At 48.5% G+C, this 25,040-nt stretch overlaps 1 protein-coding gene across 7 annotated transcripts; it reads right to left on the reverse strand.

Annotated features, from left to right (window-relative positions):
- Positions 1-1,060: 1,060 nt before the first annotated feature.
- On the reverse strand, positions 1,061-25,018 carry STK36 (serine/threonine kinase 36). Of its 7 annotated transcripts, none has more exons than XM_087424815.1 (27): positions 24,970-25,018; positions 24,386-24,560; positions 23,394-23,534; positions 23,203-23,280; positions 21,123-21,253; positions 20,405-20,654; positions 18,849-18,942; positions 18,394-18,563; positions 18,046-18,233; positions 17,437-17,536; positions 15,635-15,778; positions 11,886-12,065; positions 10,820-10,917; positions 10,305-10,410; positions 8,918-9,068; positions 8,588-8,715; positions 7,942-8,046; positions 7,498-7,596; positions 7,326-7,414; positions 6,984-7,047; positions 6,683-6,793; positions 5,595-5,669; positions 4,981-5,155; positions 4,569-4,716; positions 4,193-4,340; positions 2,890-3,636; positions 1,061-1,800 (listed from the first exon to the last, which is right to left on the reverse strand). In XM_087424815.1, exons 2-27 carry the CDS (start codon positions 24,467-24,469, stop codon positions 1,657-1,659), a joined length of 3,948 nt encoding a protein of 1,315 aa, XP_087280941.1. In that variant the 5' UTR covers positions 24,470-24,560; positions 24,970-25,018; the 3' UTR covers positions 1,061-1,656. The 7 variants fall into 7 exon arrangements, with proteins under 7 accessions (XP_087280941.1, XP_087280942.1, XP_087280943.1 ...); XM_087424816.1 differs by lacking the exon at positions 24,970-25,018 and adding an exon at positions 24,865-24,906; XM_087424817.1 differs by lacking the exon at positions 24,970-25,018 and having other exon boundaries at positions 17,494-17,536; positions 24,386-24,720.
- Between the last annotated feature and the right edge of the window lie 22 nt (positions 25,019-25,040).

Below are 25,040 nucleotides of genomic sequence, written 5' to 3' on the forward strand. Positions count from 1 at the left end.
AGCTTTTATCACCTTCCTATATTCTATATATACTTCACGCATTTTAATAAGTTCACTGTTTCCCTGACCAGAATGGAAACTCTATGCCAGACAGCACTGCTTTATCTCCAGTGCCTAGAACAGTATCTGGCACATAGCAAGGACTCCATAAATATATGTTGCATTGAGCTGAAATAATCTGGATGGGAGGAGATTATGGGGGTCTCTAAAAAATGTTAATTTTGCTAAAATATAAACAGACAGTGGGCAATGAAGACTAAATAAAATTCCTTATAGAGATAAGGGCACCTTACTCATCTTTTTTTTTTTTTTATATTTTATTTATTTATTTATTTTTCCCCCAAAGCCCCAGTAGATAGTTGTATGTCACAGCTGCACATCCTTCCAGTTGCTGCATGTGGGACGCGGCCCCAGCATGGCCGGAGAAGCAGTGCATCGGTGCGCGCCCGGGATCCGAACCTGGGTCGCCAGCAGCGGAGCGCGCGCACTCAACTGCCAAGCCATGGGGCCGGCCCTTTACTCATCTTTCATTTCCAAAACAATTGGAATTTGAGGAAGACAAAAATTAGTCTCCCCATTTTATGGATGGAGAAATCAGGGCCCTGGGAAGCTTGTCACAAGCCATCCAATGAGTCAAGGTTTAAGCTTTCCAGTATGTTTCCAGCTGGATTACAATTCTAACTAATGGGTCTGCCAAATACCCCTTTCTGGGAAACTGCAGAATCTCCATAAACAGCTGCCCTTCTAAAGCAGCTGGGCTTCCCTATACATTGAAACCAAATATTAAAACTAGTCACTAAGCCTGAGATCTCAAAGCAATCCAATTTACCTCTCTGTTTAGTCCTATCCTACCCTATTTCAGCTCCACTGGCCTGGGCTTGGAAGTAGAAGACCACATGTGGTTCATCTGGGATGGAGGAAGCTAGAGGGTAGGAAAAGATAGAAATAAGCTCCCAAAACTAGGATCTTGTGTGAACAGGATACCAGTGCTTCCTGCACCACACAACAGCTACAAGAGGGGCTGAGCCTCCCAAGCCCTCACCCTGGCAGCTCCAAGAAGGGTGAGGCACACCTTTTATTGCAAGAGTTTACAAACAGATGTACAAAAACAAAACAAAAGAAAATCTACACTCCCTCCCCCTACGCATGGATAGGAATGTGGGTTATGGTCTGGGGACCCTCCACAACAGGAACTGAAGGCATTCACCCCCACAGCCTAGAGCTGAGACACTCTCTGTCTTCACACTGTCCTGGGGCCAGTGCACCTAAAGCAAGAACCTGCTGGGAGGGTTATAGGAGCTCCAGAAAGAGATCTCTCAGGTTGAAGGTGTCTCCCTAAGGACCGGGGGGCATGTTCCTGGGGTTAAAGGCACATTATTGGAGAAAGACTCCTAGATGTAGACAAGGAAGGGATCTTCTCTGGCACCAACAACAATGAAGTTTACTGTTTGAAATCATCTGAATTTGGGGGAAGGAAGGAGCTTTATACATAAATCTCTTCTAGTTTCTCGTTTCAAATCAGTTGATTTGGCAGTTTCTCTCTCTTTTTTAGTCTCTTTAGCTCTCGGTTGAGTGGGTGGCTTGTATAGTAGAAAAAGGAAGAGTTGGCAATAGTAGATCAATGAGGGCTGGAGGCTGGACCTCAGGAATCTGGGCTCATGTGCTGTGGGCTGGCCTCAGGAGGTGAATGAGCTTCCTGCAGTGTTTGGCAGAGGCGGGCCTGGGACTGCTGTGCGGCAGTAACTGATTCCCCAGAGAGAGCAAGGCTAATTTCTCACTGGCACCCAGGGACACCAGCACCTGTGGGATAGAGAGCAGATGACAGAACACGACACGCAGAGGACTCCCATTTGGCCCAGCAAGTCCCACTCCAGACAAGGAAGAAAAAGAACGTGGGTTCTTGGGACTCAAAATAGACTGTGTGGGAAAACAGAAACCTTGGAGACAGGAATCATCAGGCCCAAGCTCTTCCATTCTCTTTGGTTACAGACCATGAAACCAAGGCACCAAGGAACCCATGCCCTTGTCCCCAGGAAGGCGTAATGAATGCAGCAGTGATAGTAAGCCAAAAGGTGTGATTCCCAGCCAAGGATTCAGACCAGTGGGTCACAGCCTCGTTACCAACCAAGAGTCCCTTTCATTATTTCCCCACATGGGTTGCCAGAAAATCCTCTAATATTTATCATCACTATCCTGTCAAAATTTCTGTTCTGCATGAACCACCCCATGCTACCACACTGAGCTATTATAATTTGGAGGTAGAGCCTTATCATAGTAGATGTGTGATTTCCATCAGGCTGTTTATATACTGAAAATTGAGCAGAAAAAGCAGAATAAAGCAGTGGTTAGAGTATGGGCTCTAGTCTCCGACTCTTGAGTTCAAGTGTCCAATCCTAAACATTAGCTTTGTAACTTGGACAACTTATTAAGTTCTTTGTGCCTCAGCTTCCTCACCTGCAAAATAAGGAACATAATAGCTTAAACCTGATAACAAAGGTAAAATGCTTAATTAGCAGGGCGCTTTTCACACAGTAAGTGCTAAAAAAGATTAGCCCCTTCATGGCCCCCAGAATGAAACCCCTCTATACTCAACATCTCTCAGTCTTCCCTCACCTCCCTCCCGCACAGCCTCTAGAAGAGAGAAACAATGGTCCTTGAGATCTCAGGTACTTCCCAGCCCAATGGGGCCCTTTTCCAGGTCCCTTCCCTTCTCCAGGGTGGGAGATGGTAGAGGGAAAACTCATCCCCAAGACACTGCCCCTGGGATTCCTGCTCGAGAGAGGGACACGGCTTGGGTTTCTGGATGTCCCAATTCCTTAAAGACCATCTCAGACAAATGCTGTGAAATACAACCCCATCATCATGGTTCACAAGTCCCCCGGAGCGTACCTCATGGATGCAGGGCTCCTGCCGGAGGCTCCGGAGGGCAATGAGGGCGGCCTCCTTCACATTTGGCTGGGGGTCTCCACACGCCATCTCCAGGAGCCGCTGGGGTACTTGGCACTGTAACAGCTCCTCCCCCAACCCCTCAGGCCCCAAGTTGCCGAGGGCTGACGCGGCATTGCGCCGGACACCAGCCTGAGGATCTCCAAGCAGCTGCGTCACACCAGGTACCGCGGCTGCCAGTGCAGGCCCCAGGGGACCAGCTTGGTAGGCTGCATTGCCCACAGCAAAGCTGGCGCTGCGCCGCACAGCAGGGTCTTTGTCTCCAAGCCCCAGCAGCAGAAGGTTGAGCAGTCCACTCTGGCTCTGCAGTGCCCCACGCAGGGCCATGCTGTGTTGGAGCAAGTGTCCCAGAAGCCCATAAGTGCGGGCCCGCACAGAATTCTCTGGGTGGCCCAGGAGGCTGCGCAGGGGCCGATAGGATTCATCAGAGCCAGCCAGGAGTTCCTGGATAAAGGACAAGTGGCTGGGAGACAGTACCCGGGCTGTGTGGGCCAGCAGGGAGAGAAGGTCAGAGGTCAGCAGTGGCTGGTCACCAAGGAGGGCAACTGAGAGGAATGAGATGATGCTTCTAGGGGAGGCAGCCACTGTGTTCACAAACTGGCTGAGAGAGGTGGAATCCGTGAGGGCCAGGTGTGTGAGGAGACTGATGGGCAGCTCGACTTGTGGCAACGGAAGATGGTGGCAGCAGACCTGGGAGATGGGGGGAGGGGAGCAGGCAAGAGTAGTTCAGCGAGAGGGAGAATACACTGCCCCTAGGTAACCAGAAGCAGCCCAAAATCTGGGAGAGAGAAAAGCCAAGCTCTGGTGAGAAAAACCACAGAGACCTGGAATGGCTGACCCACAGCTCTCCATATGAGACACAATGTGGAGCCCAAGAGAACAGGTTCTTTCCAAGTTCACTCCCTGCTCGGCTTGTCAAAGACCCACAGCTTAATGCCAAGAATCGACAGGGAAGTGATTCCTGGCTGAGCTGAGTCTCCAGTGCCTAGACTAGGATGTTCTCCCCAGTGAGCTCCAATGGAATCCAGATAAGGGACTGATGCAGATGAGGAGGCACCAGCCCCAGTTCCAACCATGTGTCTCTGTTCAGGCCTGAGTGCTTTCTCCCCCCAACTCTTAGATTAAGCCAGCTGTTCCACCTTACAGGGGCCTAGGAGAGCCCTGGAGCTGTGCGGAAGCGAATCAGAGTACACATGGTCGGCCATCTTCCTCTCCCACCTTCATGCCTGGGTAGCTTCCCAAGTACCTGCAGCAGGTGGGCTGCGACTTCTGAGTCCGTGAGGTCAGCCAAGACACCTACAAGGAGGTCAGCATCCACGTCCACGGCGAAGGGGAAGCAGAGGAGCTGGCAGACAGAGAGCACCGCGCCAGGGAGAAACTCAGACCCGTGAGGCCTAAGGAGGGGAGTGCGCAAGGATATACTCGGTCTTGCTCGCCCGCCCTTTATCATTCTTTCCCCCTTTCTCAAATTCCCTAGTCCAGCTCCCCTTCTCCAATCTCAGCAATCCCATTTCTTGCCCCAGAGTTCAAGCTGTCAGCTCTTTCTTTCCCACCTCCCCCTCCTTGCCCCCCACTGCACACTCTCCAGATCTTCTGGTCTCCCTCCTCTAGCTCAAACTCACGCCTGAACCAGCTGATGCAGGAAGCTGGGGGAAAGCAGATGCTTCAGGGTGGACATGAGGATGCTTCCACGCTGAGACAGGTGGCTCAGGCATAACTGGGGCTCCTGGGTGAAGGTGGCCACAGCCAGGCTCAGCAGGGCTGCCATGCCTAGAAACGTCGAGAATGGAGACCCAGTGGAGCAGGCAAGAGGCCCAGAGGTCCCTGCTTCCCCACGGCTCCCAGGGCTACCACCTATTCAGTCCCTTCCCCATCCTGAGCAGCTCCAGTGTAGACTCTGCCATCCTTCCCCCAGGTGGCAGCAGCAGCAGCAGAAGTCTCCGTAGGCTAACTAACCCAGTTCTAGGCTGCCTCCTCTTGAAGAGGGATCAACACACTGGCCCCGCAAAGGAGGCCATGCTGATGGAAAGATACCTTGGGGTGAGATCAGCGTCCAGTCTGGCCCTGGGCTTTGTGGACTGGACAGTGACAGCTCCTCTTCCTGTGCTGATCTCTCCTCAGGGAGCCTCAGAGCCATGGAGAAGCGGTGCCACAGAACGGTCCACATTTCTGAGCTAGCCACGTCCCTTATCAGGCTACCCTTCTCCTGCTGGAGACAAAATTGAAACAAGGTGGATGCGGAGGTCGAGTTAGGAGTCAAAATGTCTTTTTTTACTCCTGTCCCTGACCTACAAGGAAAGAGAGTCCCAGAAATAATTCCTTCTGTTTTCCCACCTAGGATTTCTCTGTTGTCTTAATTCTCTGTCTTATCACATCTTAACCCCTCAATCTCTTAATCCATATGTATGTCTGCTGGAAACCAGGAAATTACAGCTTTTCTCCCACTGAATCCCAAGGGATGCGGCTGAATGGTTCCCTTTAAAGGATCCACACAGGGCAGATGGGCCCATTCTCAGGCCATCACAGGCAGAGTTGTTTGAGAGGCAAGGCAAGTAGGGGTTGCTTCTTCATTCCTGTTGTCCAGTGGCTCCCCAAAATGCCCAGTTTCTCTCTCCTTAATTCCCATCCGTCCTAGGATGCAGCTGTACCTGGCTGAGGAGCTGCAGCAGAAGGATGAGGAGGCCATCATAGAATCCACAGCCATCTGGCGGAGTCAGCCGGACCTGTCAGGGAGACGGAGAAAGAATGCAGATCTCTGAGAAGGATGAGGGGGCCTCATGGGCCTGTGCACCCAACTCCTGGTCAGAGAGAGCTGTTCCTTGGCCTGGTGTAGTGGGGAGAGTTATTCTGGATTTAGGAGTCTTGGTTCCTGCCCATTCGGTCAATGACCAACTAACTCTGTCCTAAAGACACACAGTCTGGTAGGATAAGCACACATAGAAACAATTATATTTAGGAAGATACGTCTAAACAAGAGGCTGGGGGGCGGGGGACACAGTTGAGAGTGCCTAACTGCCTCATGGAGGTGGGAAACTGATGGAATTAAAAGTTTAAAAGGCAGACAAGAGAAGGAGGAAGGCAGGCAGAACACTCCAAGGAGAAATCATAGCATACATAAACGCAGGTCATGAAAGAGCACAGTGAATTCTGGAAATGAGAACTTTGGTATAGCGGGATTATAGAGCCCGGATCTAACAGATGAGCTTTGAGTAGCCCACTAAAGAATTTGGACTTCATCCCAGAAAACAGTGGGAAACCACTGAGGACACAGCTCCACGTGGACAAGATTTTTTGTCTCTTTATTCACTGCTGTATCCTCAGAGCCTAAAGTAGTGCCTGGTACTCAATACATATTTATGTGTTAAGTAACGACTGGTTGCACAAGTGGCCAGATTTTCCTTTCAGAAAGCTCGCTCTGGTGGCAGTGAAGAAGATGGACTGGAGAGGAGAGAGCCTAGAAAAGAGACCCTTTAGTAGGCAAGTGCCAAAGAGAGAGACAATGCCTCCCTCCTCTTTAGAAGTCCTGAATGTTAACAACAAATCAGAAGCCCTAGGCAGTCTGGGCTCAGAGGGGTCTACCGCCTAGGGGCAAAAAGAAGGAAAAGAAAGCCTCCTTGATTCCTTTACCACTCCTGAGTCTACTCGAGGCTTGCTGGCATTTTTGTCTTTTCTCCCTGAATGCAGTCTTTATTTGACTCAGGGACAACACATCTATGCATTCCCTGCTGGACCTCACCTCAGCAGGGGCAGACAGGGCATGTGTGGCTGCAGCGATCCACTCCACAGGCTGGAGATCTAAGGCCACCCCCTGCTGACCAAGCTGTCCCAGCAGACAGGCTGCTGCACTCTGTGGAGAGTTAGAGGAGAAGGACGTCCGAATCTGAATGGTACTGAGGACAGGCAGAGAGGATTTGCGTCTCTGTCCTAGTCCAGAAGAATGCCTCTTAAACAGCTGCAAATGGGGTAACGACTCCGCTGCTCCCAGAAGGGCAGGATGATAGGGTGAAACGGGAGGAAGAGGAAGGTTGAAAACTCACCACAAGAGAGACGACATGTGAATGGGTAAAGACGGTAGCAATCTCACCGCCTAGCTTCTCCATTCTGGAACAAGGAGACACATCAAGGGATGCAGCAGTCTGAGAGGAGGCTGCTGAGCGGCCCTCTCTCTCCCTTGGATGGCACTCTGCACCTAGGCCGCGTGTCCACTCCAAGGCACAAAGTTGGTAGGAATCTAGGTGTGTTCTTTGTAGAGAAACCTCACTCTTTCTATCCCAATCCCTCCTAAGGATAGGCTGCAGGGTGCCACTCCCCATAGTCTATGTCAGAGTGAGCTATGTGGGTGGAAGATGTCCGTGGAGAGACCCTACTGTATGACTCACCCAGAAGGCAGATCTTGGAGCCGAAGGACAAGAAGGGAGAGAAGATAGAGCGTCACTTCAGTAGCCTCTTCCCAATCCACTACCTTTACCTACAAAGGAAATTTAAGATAGAGCAACCTCAAATTGAGATGGTGGGGCCACCATGAGATGCCCGCCTGTGTTGCTGGCCTACCTTGCCCTGGACCAACATCAATAGTGACTCCAAGGCCAGGGGCTCCTGCGCTAGAAGATGGCACAGGCGCTCACTGACGTGGCAGCAGGAGTAGAGAACCTAAGGGAGTGGGAAGGAGTCTGTCACTGAAGTAGAGCAGCCCCGGGCTCCTAGTTAGGAAGGCTCAGCTGAAAGCAGGCTAGCCTCTCAACAGATCTGGTAGCCACACTTGCGGGGGTAGAGGAGTTCAAGCCACTTGTGCCTCTGGCTATAAGACAGTGAGATGGGGACACTTCTCAGTTCTGTGGAGGACTGGCTAACAGTGGGGCTATCTCAGTCGAACAGAATTAAAAGCAGAAAGGGGTCCTCCAGGGTGGTCTCTCATCTCTCTCTGTTTCCTTCTCTCTCTCAGTCCTGGGGGTTAAAAAGAAATCCCAAGTGCCAAGAGTTATGGGCAGACAGTACCTTGAGGAGGTGTAGGCACAGGACAGGATGTTGCAGGCCAGAGATGATGGATGGCCTCAGTTGGCTGCTGTCTTCAATGAGTTGATTTGCTAAATGCCGAGAGACCTATAGGGACATACCTCAAGACTCAATCCCATTCTCATTATTCCAATCCTATTCGTCTCATATCTCCAACTAATCAAGACTCTCAATCCCTTGCTAGCCACTCTTCCTCAGGATCACCAGGAACCTCATTCCTGAATGGTGATTCCATTCAGACCCATTCCATTCCCAGTCTTCACGGCCAAGGGAGACCCAAAAGTCATGGTCTAGTCTAGCCCCAGTGTGGACAGGCACAGAGGAAAGTGTGGCAGGGACTCTGGATCCTGAGCCCTTGAAGAAGCATCATTGGCAGCTTCAGATCAGCCTCCCTACCACATGGGCACTTTATCACTGAGCTCTCTTTTACCAGCTTGCCAAGAGCTCTGGGATTTTGGCTACATCATGTTCTACAAATGGCCCAGACCCAGAGTGGAAGCATCTGTTTCTGGAAGTACTGAGTAAGGGGAGGCACAAAAGCTTGTTTTGCTGACTTTCTGAGAAGCTGGAGCCAGCCTCCCCAACTCTGAGAACATTGATGAGAGGAGCAAGAAACTGCAGCTCAGACCTGCTCCTTGGCTTCCCAGCAGCCAGGCAGCCCCACAGGAGTAGTGCATATGGCTGCCAGCGCACTGGAAATGGCTCCAGGCAGATCCTCACTCTGGTCTCGCAGTGGCTGGCTCACTTGGGGGGCTCCTGTGGAGAAAGGCAAAGGATGCAGGGTGGGGGCTGGTTGTTTCTCTCAGATCTCCATTCGTTCCTCCGGTTCATAGTTATTTATTGAGCACTCACTAAATACCAGGCACTAGTCTAGGTGACGGCAGTAGAAAGAGCAGGGCCGGACCTACTCAACAAGTCAGTCAAGAGAACCTCCCTCCTGGGGGAGGGAAAGGGTTACCTGGCGGGGTGTGGAAAGGGAGCTGGGGAACTGTCAAGCCATGAAGGAGCCCGTCCAACACAGCCCGCTGCGTAGTCAGCAGGCTGGAGTAAAAGGCTTTGGTGATGGTCCAGCTGTTCCCATCCATGGCTTCACACAGAACAGTAAAGCACTGAGGGAGACAAGGGCAGGGTGAACATTAGGGCATGAGAAAACTGACTGGGCTTACGGTAAGGAGCAAGAATCCCCAGAGAACCTGAGAAAAGAGGAGAAAAACCCAGGCGGACCAGCTATCCAATTCTAAGTATTCCTCGCACAGAAAATGCATGACAACTGCCTTCACGTTTCAAGGACAGGAATTTTAGGTGTCAATCCTTCTATTCTCTGATCAGCTGCTCCCTAGATGATGTTTCTCAAAGGGTTACCTGTGGACCATGAGTATAAGAATTCTGGTGGATTCCTGGGTCCCCACCAAGCCAGTCCTACGGATTCAGAATTTCCAGTGGTGGGGTATTCCAAACTCCCCATGCCACTCACTGCACAATGACAGATGACAAGTGCTGGCCAATAATGTCAGTCACTGCTGGCCAAAATTTAGGTCAGACATTAAAAGCTTCCTGACCTGAAAGGGTGAGGGATGTTAAAATAGGCTCTTGGACTAGAAGAGATTGAATGGACTGCTAGCTAGAGGCAGGAATGTAGCCCAGATCTGTGTTCCCAATTGCCAGTTTGAACAATGACCACGCAATTGTTTACTTCCCTGCTCATGTTCCTCTCTGTCTCCTCTGAGATCAGTCAGAACTCAGCTATTTTCTCATTTAATCCCCCATTCCCCAGTCCCTCACCCTCCAGAGTCCAGAGAAAAGAACCCACATAGTTTAATAGTCCATAGGACAAACAAACTTGGGAAATATTAGCTGATCTTTAAGTCTCTTCAAGAAGAAATACTTCTATTTCTGGTTCCCTGAAATAGGCCACACTGCTCAATGCCTCTGGGCCTGTATATATGTTGCTCTTTCTGTCCGAATGTCCTCTCTACTTTCCTGCCTCATCCACTTGGCAAACTTCTGTGGCATTCTTCAAATCCTAGACGAGATGATTTCCTTCTTCAAGATTTCTTCTAAGTAGTGTTAATCTTCTTCAGTGGTGCTTCTGTATTTTATACAAAGTTCTAATGTACTTTTCACACTGTTGTCCTTGATCACTGTACCTCTCCCCTACTGGACTATCCCTGGTCCCTTTAAGATGGGAACTTTCTCTTACTCAAATGGCATATGGCACATAGTCGGCATTCAACAAATTTTTATGGTATTACCTTGATCTAACTCTATATAATCATAAGAAATGCAATTGGAGAAACACTGGGAAAGATACGAGAGACAGAAGTCTGGAAGTAGGAGCAGACTACCATAAGGCTGTCCCTCCGCAAAGTCTGCTCAGAGACATCTGGTTGGGCCAGCAGCTTCCCCAACAGGTCCAGAAAGTGGTTGGCGGCCTCCTGAAATACCTGTAGGCTGGGAAAAAATGAGCCCATGGTTTCTTCTCATTTCTCTACTAAAAGCCCAGATGTGGTGGATGGGTCAGTTCCAGGAAGGTAGGAGAATCTCTGCAAAGGAACACATCAGAATGCTCCATCCCTTCTCGCCCGCTCAACACACTCAGTCTCACATACACGCCCTCCAAGCCTCCTCTTTGCCATTTTCTCTAGGTTATTCACATCTTGACCCTTCCATTTAGTGTATGGTGACTAAACTATGGCTAACCCTTAGAACCTTGGGGCAAACTTGGAGGGTCTCAGGGTAGACTCTGAGGGGTCACTCAGCTGATCCCTAAACTTGTGACAAATCATGTCACAAGAGGAGGAGATGGGAGTAGAAATTGAAGCCAAACCAGCCAACAGAGCACCACTGCCTCTCATCCCACCTGTCACCTGTCTGGCTCCTCTCCAGATTGAAGGTGCAGGCAAAGTAGGCCTGGATCACAGCCATCAGGTCCCGTAAGAAGGTCCCATACCAGCATTGCTGCCAGGAAAGAGGACTGAGAGTAAGGGCAACATAGGGGACGGAGACAAATAATAGAAACAGCAGTAAAAAATGCGTCAGTATCTAGTCAGATTGACGAAACAGAAAGGCGCAGGGGGAGGAGAGTGTTTGGACAGAGAGAGGAGATCCAGAGGTAACAAAGTAGCAGCCAATGAGCTGTGAACAGCCTGAAAATATGTCTTATTTGGCCTGAACAGTATTTTGGAGTTTAGGAGGTTCTGTTTTTCAAAATAGCTCAAATTCTTTTCTAAATTCCTTAAAAACACTCAAGATTAATCCCCATCAGCCGAGTGCAGCTTTCTAGCTGCCTGAGGCCAGGCCCCCTTAAACTTTCTTTCTTCTGTCCTCTCAGTTCAGCTGTGGCAGGACCCAGCATGGGGAAGTAGAGGTTTGGCCGCTGACACACTGAGTCTCAAACCTGGCTCTCCCACTTGCCTTCTCCGGGACTGTTTACAAGTCAGTGCCCATGCATAAGCTGGTTAATTGCTGAATTTCAGTACCCTGCTCTATAAAATCGGGTCAGTAGTGCCTAGGAGTTAACATTTCAAAACACGGTGCTCTAAATATTGGGAAATTGCACACAAAAATCTGGATTTCTAGCTTCTCTTGGAAAACTGGAAGATCTGGTGACACTGGGCACCCGGCATTCCCACACAGCAACAGTGGGCTGGAGCTGAGCAGAGGATGTCCCACTTAGACTGGCCATGAGATCTCCAGGTTATCACGCTCGCCTCTACTCGTACAGTCACACATACTCTACATCACGACTGACATTATCTGCCTGGCCTCAGAAGGCACTGGAGTTCGCAATTCCTGGTCTACTAACTAGAAAGAGGAGGAAAGAAAACAAAAGGCAGTTGGGCCCTATAGAGATGGCAACTGGGAGAAGAGAAATTCAAGGAGAAGAAACTCCTCTAAGTCTCTAGAGCTCCTAGCCTAGTGCTCACCTGCTGGATGCTGTTGCTCTCCTGGCTGTGTCTGAGCAGGCTGAGCAGCAGCCCAGGGAGCCCTGCCTCACGGCAGAAGGAATACAAGGGGACTGAGTCACTGCAGCTGGACAGAAGACTGCTCAGGACCCGGAGCGCAGGAAGGATATGGGAAGCACCCTCCAGCGTGCCTTTCAGGATCTGGGTGACACAAGGGAAAGAGATAGTAATCCATAGTATCAGAGGTAAAAGAAAAAGAGTCACAGACACCAAGTGTCCCTAAGGAGTTGGCAAAGCGGAGAAAATGTTCTCATTCCTTTCTTTGGGAGGCTAAAACCCAGAGAAGGAGAACAGAGAAACAGGGAAAGTGTACCAGGTAAGAGGAATATAGATGGTCAGGTCACCTGACTTATAAAAGTAGTGACCGGGGCCAGCCTGTGGCGTAGCGGTTAAGTGCGCGTGCTCCGCTGCTGGCGGCCCAGGTTCGGATCCTGGGTGCGCACCGACGCACCGCTTATCAGGCCATGCTGTGGCGGCATCCCATATAAAGTGGAGGAAGATGGTCACGGATGTTAGCCCAGGGCCAGTCTTCCTCAGCAAAAAGAGAAGGACTGGCAGATGTTAGCTCAGGGCTGATCTTCCTCATAAAAAAAAGAGGAGTGACCAAGGAGGAGGGGACCTCCCCTCAGGATCTCTCTGCCAGACCCCGTGCCATTTCCATCTGCTCCCTCCCTTTTCCAGCCCTTCACCTTAGAAACAAAACAAAACACACACATACACTCCTGAAAATTAAAAACAATGGACACAAAACAATATTATTCAACTCTAGATCAGGGGTTGACACACTATGACCCACAAGCCAAATCCAGCCTACCACTTATTTTTATACAGCCTGCAAGCTAAGGAGAGTATCATATTTTTTTTTTAATTTTTATAATTTTATTTATTTATTTATTTTCCCCCCAAAGCCCCAGTAGATAGTTGTATGTCATAGCTGCACATCCTTCTAGTTGCTGTATGTGGGACGCAGCCTCAGCATGGCCGGAGAAGCAGTACGTCGGCGCGTGCCCGGGTTCCAAACCCCGGCCGCAAGCAGCGGAGCGCGCGCACTTAACCGCTAAGCCACGGGGCCGGCCCGTATCATATTTTTAAATAGTTATTCTTTAATAGGTTATTCTTCAAGAGAAGAATAACATTTACATCAAGCGCTTCACAATATGCCACTCACTGTTCTAAATCTTTTCACTTATTTGCTCACTTAATCTTTACAATAACCCTGTGAAGTAAATACAATTACCCATTTTATAGATGAGACTGAAGTTTCTAGATAGGGGAAGTACGTAGTCAATAATCATAGAGCTAAAGAGTAGTTCAGCTGGAATTCTAACTCAGGACGTCTCATCATCGAGGCAGAACTTTTAACCTGCTTCCCTGCTGAAAAGTTATCCAACACTAGGATGACAACGTGTAAGGGCCAAAAGTGAGGTGCAAGGCGCCAAGGCAATTCAACGGGGAAAGGAGAGTCTTTTCAACAAATGGTGCTGGGACGATTGTATACCCACATCCAAGGAGATGAACTTAGATCCCTACCTCACATTATACACAAAAATTAACTCAAAATGGGTCAGAGACCTAAACGTCAGAGCTAAAACTAGAAAACTTTTAGAAAAAACATAGGAGAAAATCTTTAAGACTTTGGGTTTGGAAACGATTTCTTAGATACAACACCAAAAGCATAATCCACAATGGGAAAAATAGTAACTGGACTTCATCAAAATTCAAAACGTTTGTGCTTCAAAAGACACTCTTGGGGCCGGCCCGGTGGCACAAGCAGTTAAATGTGTGCGCTCTGCTGCGGCAGCCCGGGGTTCGCTGCTTTGGATCCCGGGCACGCACCAATGCACTGCTTGGCAAGCCATGCTGTGGCGGCGTCCCGTATAAAGTGGAGGAAGATGGGCACAGATGTTAGCCCAGGGCCAGTCTTCCTCAGCAAAAAAAAAAAAAAAAAAAAAAAAGGAGGATTGGCAGATGTTAGCACAGGGCTGATCTCCTCACCAAAAAAAAAAAAAAAAAAAAAGACACTCTTATGAGAATAAAAAGACAAATCATAGCCTGGGAGAAAAGATTTGCAAATCACATATCTGATAAAAATCTTGTATCCAGAATATACAAAAAACTCTTACAATTCAATAAGAAGACAACTCAATTTAAAAATGAGCAAAAGAACTGAATAGATATTTCACCTAAGAAGATATGTAAATGGCTAACAAGCACATGAAAAGATGCTCAACATTAGTCATTAGCAAAATGCAAATTAAAATGACAATGAGATACTATTTTATACTTACTAGAATGGCTATAATCAAAAAGACAGGCAATAATACACGTTGGCAAGGATGTGGAGAAATGGGGACCCTCTTACATTGCTGGTGGGAATGTAAAATGGTGCAGCCACTTTAGAAAAGAGTTCAGCAACTTCTTAAACGTAACTTTACCATATGACCCAGCAATTTCCACTCCTAGGCATCCATCCAAGAGAAACGAAAACATGTGTCCACACAAAGACTTCCACATGAATGTTCAGAGCAGCATCGTTCATAAAAGCCAAAAGCGGAAACAACCCAAATGTCCATCAACTGGTGAACGGATAAACAAAATGTGATATATCCATACAATGGAAGAGTCATTAGCAACAAAAAGGAGTGAAGTATTGATACATGCTACAACATGAATGAACCTCAAAAACATTATGTTAAGTGAAAGGAGCCAGACATAAAAACTGTATTCTGTATGATTCCATTGACATGAAATGTCCAGAAAAGGCAACTCTATGAGACAGAAAATAGATTAGTGGTTGACTGGGGCTGGCATTGATGATTAACTGTAAATGGGTATGAGGGATCTTACTGGGATGATGAAAACGTCCTAAAACAGGATTATGGTGATTGTTTCACAACTTGGTAAATTTACGAAAAATCATTTCTAAAAACTTTAAAGAGGGGCTGGGCCGGTGGTGTAGTGGTTAGGTTTATGTGCTCTGCTTCAGCAGCCCGGGGTTCGTGGGTTCGGATCCCAGGCGCAGACCTACGTATTGCTCGTCAAGCCATGCCGTGGCAGCATCCCATATGGAAAATAGAGCAAGATGGGCACAGATGTTAGCTCAGGGCTAATCTTCCTCACCAAACAAACAAACTTTAAAGAAAAGAGAGGGAAAGAGATGCAGGCAACATATTTCGGTAAGTTCCCAGGAAGGAAGATCACTGTGTTTCAGAGAAGCAAAGAAAGGCTTTGTAGGAGGGAACACTGACTATGAACAGCAATTAAGCAAAATGTTATCCCCTGAAAAAGAATCTCATTCTTCTTATTAGTATACCTGTATTAGAGAATACTGAGTACTTGTTACATCTATATTTTTAATTACATCAGTAAAAATTTGTGGAAATGTGTTTTCTATCATTATACAAGTACTTGCATAATATCCTCCATTTTTCCCCTCTTGGCCCTCAATGCCTCAAATATTTACCATCAGAAAAAGTCTGCTGACCCCTGTTCCAGATGGATACTTTTCCCTTCAGAAAGAGAAACCTGAGGCCTGCTCTTTCTGTGTTACTAAAGGAGGTTAGCAAGTCTCCTTGAATTAAGCAGATGGATTGAAAGAGAACTAGAAAGGGACTAACGTTCTCTTTCTCCTTATGTCAATCAACGTTTTTTAATGCCTCATCTGCGAAAATAGTCTCCAGTCCCCTCCACAGTATCGTTCTGCCCGTTACCTGCGCTCCAGCCTCATGCAGCTGAGCCTGGATGCGCTGGCAGAAGTCGGGGTTGCACAGCAGGGTGAGAGGGGCCTTCAGCTGGACGGGCACGGGCTCGGTGGTCTCCAGCATGTGTCGCCACTCGCCGTCACTGTCAGGTTCCTGAGGCAGAGGGGAGTGAAAGAGGTCAGGAGGAGTGGGGAAGGTTCAAGGGTAGTGGCTCCCAACCTGGGGAATCAGGAGTAACTGCAAGAAGCCAGGGACCCTTGGGCACAGATGTATTTTTTTCAGCCACCAGTTTAAAAAGGTAGAGCTGGCAATATGTGAGGAGCCTTGAAAAGGCTCTTGGAGAACACTGGCATGTGTGCGTACAGAGATACCTAAAAAGATGTCCACTGCAGCGTGGTTTATAATAAAAAAAAACTAGAAATGTCATAAGGCCAATCAGTAAGGGAATAATAAATCATGGCACATCCATATCAGGAAATACTATGAAGTCATTAAAAAGACTGTGGTACTGATCACTTATGTAGTATTCCTACCAAAAATGCATAACCTGAATCTGACCATAAGGAAATATCAATTTGAGGAATATTCTACAAAATAACTGGCCTGTGTACCTTAAAACTGTGAGTCATGACAGACAAAGACAGACTAGGAACTGCTCCAGATTAAAGGAGACTAATGAGGCATAATAACTAAATGCAACGAGTAACACTGGGTTGGATCGTGGACCAGGAGAAAAGATGTTTGGTTTTTTTTTTTTTTGCTGTAAGGAACATTACTGGAACAACTGGCAAAATCAGAATATGGATTGTAGATTAAGCAACAGAATGATATCAATGTTAAGTCTCTGACTTCTACAGTTATGCTGTGGCAGTGCAAGTGAATGACCTTGTTCCTAGGAAATATGCACTGAAGTATCTGGGGGTAAAGAGGCATGTCTGCAACTTACCCTAAAAGACTCAGAGAGATGATATGTCCACATGTATATATGGAGAGAAAGAATCATAAAGTCAATGTGGCAGAATTTTAATAATTAGTGAATCTGGGTGAAGGCATATACAGGAATCCTTTGTGGTATTCTCACAATTATGCTTTAAGTTGAAATTATTTCAAAATAAAAAGTTAAAACCCTAAAAAAACACAAAAGATTAAGGTAGAACTGTATGTTCAGATGTAAAAAGGTTTCTAAAACAGGTCCTATGGTAGGAGAGGCATGATGTAAAACAATACATACGCTGTGAACTCAGTAATGTAAAAACAGCCAAACCACACATTCCTATGAGTGCATGTGCAGATATGTAAAAGTACAGAAGGCTTGGAAGGAGACAGACTAAATAACAGAAGACACCTCTGGGACCGAGGTAAGGCTCCAAAGGGACTTTCATTTTTACCTATGTGTCCCATTTTTTGATAATTACATGTTCAGATACTGTGCAATCAAAATCTATAAATTAATACTAAGAAAGCAATTTTTAACACAAGGGGAGCTCATACTTGGATGGTTGGGAACCACTGCTCTAGAAAAACATCTACCCAGACTCAACATCCCATGGCAGGGACAAGGCCAAGAGGAGGCCCTAGGGCTCACCTCATTTTCTTTCTTGCTTGTTTTTTTTTTTTTTTTTTTTTTGGTGAGGAAGATTGGCCCTGAGCTAACATCTGTACCCATCTTCCTCTATTTTGTATATGGGACACCACCACAGCATGGCTTCAGGAGCAGTGTGTAGTTCCATGCCCAGGATCCAACCTGTGAACCCCAGGCCATGGAAGCGAGTGCGCAAACTTAACTGATACAACACCGGGCTGCCCCTCACCTCATTTTCTAAGTCCACTGCCTCAATGCCCTGCTGCCCCACCACCTCCGGCCTCACCTCTGGGAGTGTTCGTTCACAATCTTCAGTGGTCCGGCTGTCCCTGCCAGAGGAAGCGGGGAGTAAGACGAGTTCCAGACTTGTCAGGCTTAGAGTTCATTAAGTTGTTCCTCCCTCTAGGCCCAGGATAGGAAGGAAGAACAAGCCATATAGGATTGGATAGAGAAGACTTCCTTCTAGGATATGGCCAGGACAGGATACGTTGACCACTACAAATATATCCTTGACAGCCCTCCCATTTTGGATCTTATTCTCAAGTCTACACTGGCAGATTTCACCTCTGGCTCTTAACTCAAATAATCTTCCCTTTTGCACAGAGATGATTCTCTCCCTTTTGGTTAAGGTACAACTGAGGCACAGAGAAAGGAAAGTTCCCACGTTTCCTGATAAGTCAGGAAAGTATCTCAAATTAGAAGTCAGAAACCCAGGACTTAGACTCCCAGGCATATGTAGGCAGTGGCTTGTGACAGGGACCACGTTATATTTGCTTTGGCTAGAGCCAAAATCTGCAAGATACCTCCCCCTATAAATCCCTGGCTCTACCCTCCTCACCGAGGTGCAGGGGGGGCCTCTCCAGCTCCCCACTCAGCCCAGCTGCTCTTCATTTCTGAGGCCAAGATCCCAGCCAAAAGGCCTGATTCCTGAGGAGTGCCCTTTAGCCTGGGTGGCGGGGCTGTGCCAGAAGCCACCTTGCTGGGCCTGTCTTCCTGTTCAAGGGCAGGTCCTGTGCTCTGGTGTTTCTGTGGGAAGTGGGCGGGAGACACTGAATCAGAACTATTTGGTTACCATACGGCAGTATGACTCCTATTCGTGGCCCTTTCCTGACTCTAAAGAATCACTCCTCCAACTCCCCCAGTCACTAGCCTGGTTATGTCACATGTTCCCCTCTGCCCCACACACCTTCTGCTTGGCCTCCTCAGCCATGCGCTTACAGGCTTGACGCAAGATGCGAGATCGACTGCCCTTGGGGGCCAGCTGCTGTGCCTGCTGGTCCTTTAGGACCTGAAGTTCTGGGGGTAGGCGACTGGTGAATGGGGTACCCAAATCAGAGCCTGCTGGTTCGGTTATTACTGCAGAGAAAGAAGAGGGGAAGACATGATCATACTGGAGCTGTGCTGCCGTGTCCACTTGGCCAGAGACCACTTCAGTGTCTCCAGGCTTCTGTGGAAGGACACCATGTTGACAAAGTGACAAACAGGGAGGGGGTTACAATGGAAGTGGCAAAGTTTAGGCAAAGGACTAGGAAGAAAGTTCAAGCTGGTGGGGTAAAGAAGATATGTTGGATCCAGATACTGAGGGAAGGTGGGGCGATTGGAGAGAGTACCAGGGAAGCCCTGAGAACACTAATGACTCACTGGTGACATGACCAGCAATAAAGGGGTGATGTAAGAGGTCTGGCCAGGATAGACGCTGCCGGGGGTCTTTGGTGAGCAGTCCCTGCAGGAAGTTCTGTGGAGAGAAAAAAATACCCCATCAGCCTGCACTTCTCTGTGGGCTCTCTCTAACTCAGCAGAACCGGCAAACCAAGACTCCCGAGTCCATTCTTAGAGCAGACCAGCTGGTCTTGATCACACCCTCTCTAACCCTATCCTTAGGCCTCACTTTCCTGGCTGGAATCACGGACAGACCTCACTGCCTCACCTCCTGGGGAGCCCCAATTCCTGTCCATGGGCATTTGGGAACCCCAGAAAGAAAAACAGCAATCTCAGTGAGACCAGCTTTGCAAAGAAGTGAGAAAAAAACTAGGAGAAAAGAGAGGGATGGCACCTTCACAATCACCTTCAGAAAGCAAACATTCAGAGTCCCAAACCGCTCACCTCGCCCTCCCTTTGACTGCCGTTTGTTTGCAGGTGGGTAGGAACTGACGCATTACAGTTAAAAGCACACTCACACGCACAAGACACTGTGTAAAGATGTGTTTGGGAGCACTCAAAAACAGAAATCTTTCAGCAAGTGTGCAGATGATGGAAGGGTAGGGAGACTGTCTATGAAAAGGGTACATCTGTTATGAGGTATCCTTGGGGAAATCCTCAATTGGGCCTGAAACAGGAAATAGAAGGTGCCAGTAGATTATGACCACTGTTCTAAACAAGGTGATTAGTACTCCTTGGCTCCTGCGGAGATACCTGCATATCTGCCCTAAGGGAAAATGAATAGCCTATGTATACCACCCACTTAAGTTTCCTTTGTTTAGATTCTTTTTGATAATTACTTGGACCTCCCCAACTAAATAGGTTGGGCAGAAACGTCCCTTTTCACCTTAGATAAAGCAAAGGAAAGCTATAATGAGATTTCACTCTGGGAGAAGGTTACATTTAAATTCCACTGAAAGCCCAGATCTTGCCCTAGATAAGAAATAAAAAGGGTCAACTCTTTTTCCTCCCTCCCTCGCTCCCTCTTCCAGTCTGCTGGGACTTAGCTACAATGAGCAAGCAGCATCTCTATCATCTGTCCCGAATCCCGAATCCCGAATCCCGAATCACGGAGCAAGCCCCACCAGCCCTGGCCATTTGGATATGCGAAGATTCCTCCTTTCAGAAAGAGGACTGAGAGCTGTGTTGGCAAACCTAGATATCGTCTGGACATTGCATCCGATAGCAAATAAGTGGAATAGAGGGTATGTAAAAGGCCCAGTATCTGTCTCCGGTGTCTTGAAATTACCTTTCCATTGTGATAAAGGATAGCCTGGCCCAAGGAGGGGCTGCTATTTCCAAGTCTGGCAGACCTTAGAACCTGCCCCCGGAATAAGCCCCTGCAGTACAAAAGCAAGGCAGTTTGGCACAGCTCCTGCATTAATTCAGTACCCGCAAAGTCCTGCCCCAGCTCTGGAAAAGGATTTTGGAAAAGGGAACAGGGGCAGAGGGAGACAGGTTTCTGATGCAAAACTAATCTCTCTTTCTATATTCATCACCTTGAAGCAAGGACTAATGGTGGGGGGCCAGCGCACAGGGTCCTTGAGGATGAGGCTGACCAGCTGAAAGATGCTGGTGGTATAGAAGGGCGGGGTGCCGACAGCCAGCTCATACAGTATGCAGCCCACAGACCAGAGGTCCGCGGTGTGGTCGTACGGTCGCTCTTCCACCAGCTCTGGAGACATATAGAGTGGCGTGCCTTTGATGGAGGTCAGCACCATCGTGTTGGTGCTCATAGCCCGGGCAAATCTGTGGGAGATGATGGGATGGAAATGGAAAGAGAGAAGATGTGCAATAAAAACTAAATCTGGGGGCCGGTCCCGTGGCTTAGCGGTTAACTGCACGTGCTCCGCTGCCGCGGCCCGGGTTCGGATCCCGGGCGCGCACCGATGCACCGCTTCTCCGGCCATGCTGAGGCCGCGTCCCACATGCGGCAACTAGAGGGATGTGCAGCTGTGACATACAACTATCTACTGGGGCTTTGGGGGATAAATAAATAAATAAATAAAATTATAAAAAAAAAAAACTAAATCTGATCCCTACCACCTATCATTGTGTGCGATATCCCAAACCTGAACAGAGAGAGCACCTTCCAAAAGACCCAGCAGGAACCCTAGTCTCCAGCTCAGGCTCTAAATTGAGGCCCAAGCAGGTCAAGCGTACGGTCTAAGACTCCCTGCAGAAGTGGAAGTACAGATGGAAGGTCAGGCTCCTCACCCAAAGTCACAGAGCTTGATGCCGCCACCCTTGGCAAGGAGGATGTTCTGAGGCTTCATGTCTCGGTGGAGGATGCGGTGGGAATGCAGATAGTACAGCGCCGACACCAATTGGGCAGCAATGGCCTGGACCTAGGGGTCAAACAGTCAGGTGGGAGGAAGGAAGGAGAGGTCAGAGAAGGAGCCTGCTGTCAAGCCCAAAGACTCCTCCCTAATACTACTGCTGATGCAATCATCTCTTCCTTCCCCTTCTAGAGCTGCACAGGATGTCTTCCTTAGTTCTTCCTCCTCTATTCATTCATTCTTTCATTTGTTCATTCAAAGAAAATTTACTGAGTCTCACTTACTAGCTGCCTGACCATGGGCAAATTACCTTGTGCCTCTCAGACTCATCATCTATACTATATATGAGGTAATGATACCATCTATCTCATAGGATTATTGAGGATTAAATGAGTTACAGCATGAAAGTTAAGACAATGCTCGGAATGGTGCCTGGCACTTAGTACACATTCAACATACATTTGCTATATAAATTGATTATTTATTAAATAAGATAAAGTCCCTTTTCTCAAGAGAAGTAGTCAGACAAAACAAATAAGATGATGACTTGCAAATAATGATGAATGCTCAGAAGGAAACGGAATGCTGCGATAGGATGTCCTGAGGGGGGCCTACTTGCTAGGGTACAGAGAGATCCCTAGAATGAGCGTGGCCAAAGAATATGTTCAACCTGGGGCAGGCCCCGTGGCGTAGCAGTTAAATGCGTGCACTCCGCTGATGGCGGCCCGGGTTCGGATCCTGGGCGTGCACTGATGCACCGCTTGTTAGGCCATGCTGTGGTGGCGTTCCATATAAAAAGTGGAGGAAAATGGGCACAGATGTTAGCCCAGGGCCAGTCTTCCTCAGCAAAAAGAGGAGGATTGGCATGGATGTTAGCTCAGGGCTGATCTTCCTCACACACACACACAAAAACAATAATAATATGTTCAACCAAATCCCACCGCTAATCACTATGTCTTGGTGGCAAATCCTGCCCTAACCACAACCCTTATCCCTCCCTGCCCTCTCTAGTACCACCTCTGGCCCTTCTTCCCTAAGGGTACCCAATAACAACAACAACATTAATAATTGCTAACTATGTTGAACACTGTGTGTCAGGCACTCTTTTTTTTTTTTTAAAGATTTTATTTATTTATTTTTTCCCCCCAAAGCCCCAGTAGATAGTTGTGTGTCATAGCTGCACATCCTTCTAGTTGCTGTATGTGGGACGCGGCCTCAGCATGGCCGGAGAAGCAGCGCGTCGGTGCGAGCCCGGGATCCGAACCCGGGTCGCCAGCAGTGGAGCGCGCTCACTTAACCACCAAGCCACGGGGCCGGCCCTAGGCACTCTTTTAAACACTTCACACGAGTTAACTCATGAATCTTCACGATAGCCTTATGAGGTAGACATTATTATTATTTCCATTTTAAAATAAGGAAACTGATGAGGGCCGGCCCCGTGGCTCGGCAGTTGGGTGTGCGCACTCCACTGCTGGCGGCCCGGGTTTGGATCCCGGGCGCGCACCGACGCACCGCTTGTCTGGCCATGCTGAGGTGGCGTCCCACATACAGCAACTAGAAGGATGTGCAACTATGACATACAACTATCTATTAGGGCTTTGGGGAGAAAAGGGGAAAAAAGGGAGGAGGATTGGCGGTGGATGTTGGCTTCCTCGGCAAGGGGAGGAGGATTGGCACGGATGTTGACTCAGGGCTGATCTTTCTCACAAAAATAAATAAATAAATTAATTAATTAATAAAAAAAAAAAATGAGGAAACTGAAGCACAAAGAGGTTAAAGTAACTTGCCTAAGAGCATCCAGCAAGTAAGTGGCAGAGCCAAGCTCTGTACTCAGATATTTTGGCTCCAGTGTTCACATATTCTACTGTCACACCACACTGCCTCTATATAGACCTAGAATCTCATATTTTTCTCAGGAGTCTTCAAAATGAAGACTCTCAGTGCTATCAGCTTTCCCTACCAGTCCTTAATCTGGAGAGAGGTCAGGGGCGGGGAGAAGTTTGAGCCAGAAAGCATACCTGCTCTTCAGGAAGTTTTCCATCATCTTCCAGGATCTGAAAGAGCTCTCCCTCAGCATAGTCTGTCACCACCACCACCTGTAGGGAGACAGCAATGGCACCAACGGCTCTGGATTTATGTATTCTGAGGTTGGAAAATTCCTGGGACCCTTGTGCTTGGGAGGAGGTAACCCGAAACCATCAAAGTGCACCTCTTTGTCAGTCTCAAAGCTGTCGAGCATATGCACAATGTTGGGGTGCCGCAAACCCCGCATGATTTCAATCTCTCGTTGCAGATTCCTCAGCTCCTTCTCTGAGCGTCCCAACTTTGGAATGAACTTCAGGGCCACCACCTATCAGTGGCAAGGTAAAGAGTCAAGGTCTAACCACACTATTGAAACATTAGCCCTAAGGCTCCAGAATTTAGACTTTAGATTGTTCGAACAATTCTCATTATACCTGCTAGGCGCCCACTCTACTTTCCCCGTGGTACCCTGGCCTTACCCAGGCTTCCCCTACCCCTCGCCCTAGGAGGAAACAGCCTCTGCCACAGATCCCTTTGGTGGATTCTGGGACATGTGTTCTGATCTGGATAAAGAACTCAAGGCTTGGGCCGGCCCCGTGGCTTAGCGGTTAAGTGCGCGCACTCCGCTGCTGGTGGCCCGGGTTCGATCCGGGCTAGCACTAGAAGGATGTGCAGCTATGACATACAACTATCTACTGGGGCTTTGGGGGAAAAAATAAATAAATAAAATTATTAAAAAAAAAAAAAGAACTCAAGACTTAAGGGTTTTAGGGGAAAGTGGAGGAAGGAAAAATGAAGAAGGAAGAAAGAGTTCAGGTGGTTTATCTCTTCCTGCACGGTACGATAGAGATTAATAATATTTGTTGTTTACTAGGTGCCAGGCACCGCACTAAGTGATTCGGTGTGACATCACATTTAATCTTCCAACCACATCAATCAGATACTGTTCTTATCCTCATTCTATAGATGAGGCAACTTGAGACACAGAGAGATTAAGGAACTTGTCCATAGTTCTAAGGCTAGAAAGTGGTGGAGCTAGGGTCTGATGCCAAGAAATCCAAGTTCAGAGAATCAGTGTCTTAGGAACACAGGTGGGTATGAACGCTTCCCTTCTGGCCCCATTTTCCGCTGGAGTTGGTGTGGAATCCCACCCAAGAGATACCCCTCTTTGTTCACCACCTGCGCACTGTATTTTCTTCGACCCTTGTACACCCTCCCAAAAGAGCCTTCTCCAATCATCTCCAACACGTGGTACTTTTCCATGACAGAGGTCTCAGGATCCCTCAGAAGGAAGAAGGTAGAGATGGTGGTGAAGGGCTACAGCTCCAGGGACAGTTCCACACATCTGGGAGGCCTGGCTCGGGCATGGGAGAAGGGTTATTGTTAGCCGCCTTGCCTTTCCTCTTTTTCATGATAATCCAAGCCTCAAAAACAAGGTAGGGTGGAGAGAATGGAAAGATGAAATCCGGGAGCAAACGGAGCGCCTCTTGTAGTTCTCGCTCCTTTCCAGCTCCTCCCGTCCCCCGACCCAAACCCGCGACCACCCGACCCGGCGTCCGGCTTCCCCCTCCTCTTGAGCCTCGCTCTCCCGACCACTCCCCTTTCCACCCAGCCTCGCCCCCCGCCCCCGCCCCCTCCACTCAGCCTCGCCCACGGACCCCGCTCCTTCCAGCCGCCTACAAGTTCCTGCCACTGCCAACCTCCTCAGCAACCCCGCCCAGAGCCCTGCCCCAGCGCTTCGCAGACCGGAGCCCCTCTCTCACCCCCAGCCCAGGAGCTTCCAGCTCCTCAGGCGAGGGACGCCGGCCCCGGCCGTCAGCCCCGCCCCTTCTAG

This window comes from Ceratotherium simum, chromosome 37 (genome assembly GCF_057802395.1).
Source record: "Ceratotherium simum simum isolate JZ-2026a chromosome 37, ASM5780239v1, whole genome shotgun sequence".
In the NCBI taxonomy this organism is placed as follows: Eukaryota; Metazoa; Chordata; class Mammalia; order Perissodactyla; family Rhinocerotidae; genus Ceratotherium; species Ceratotherium simum.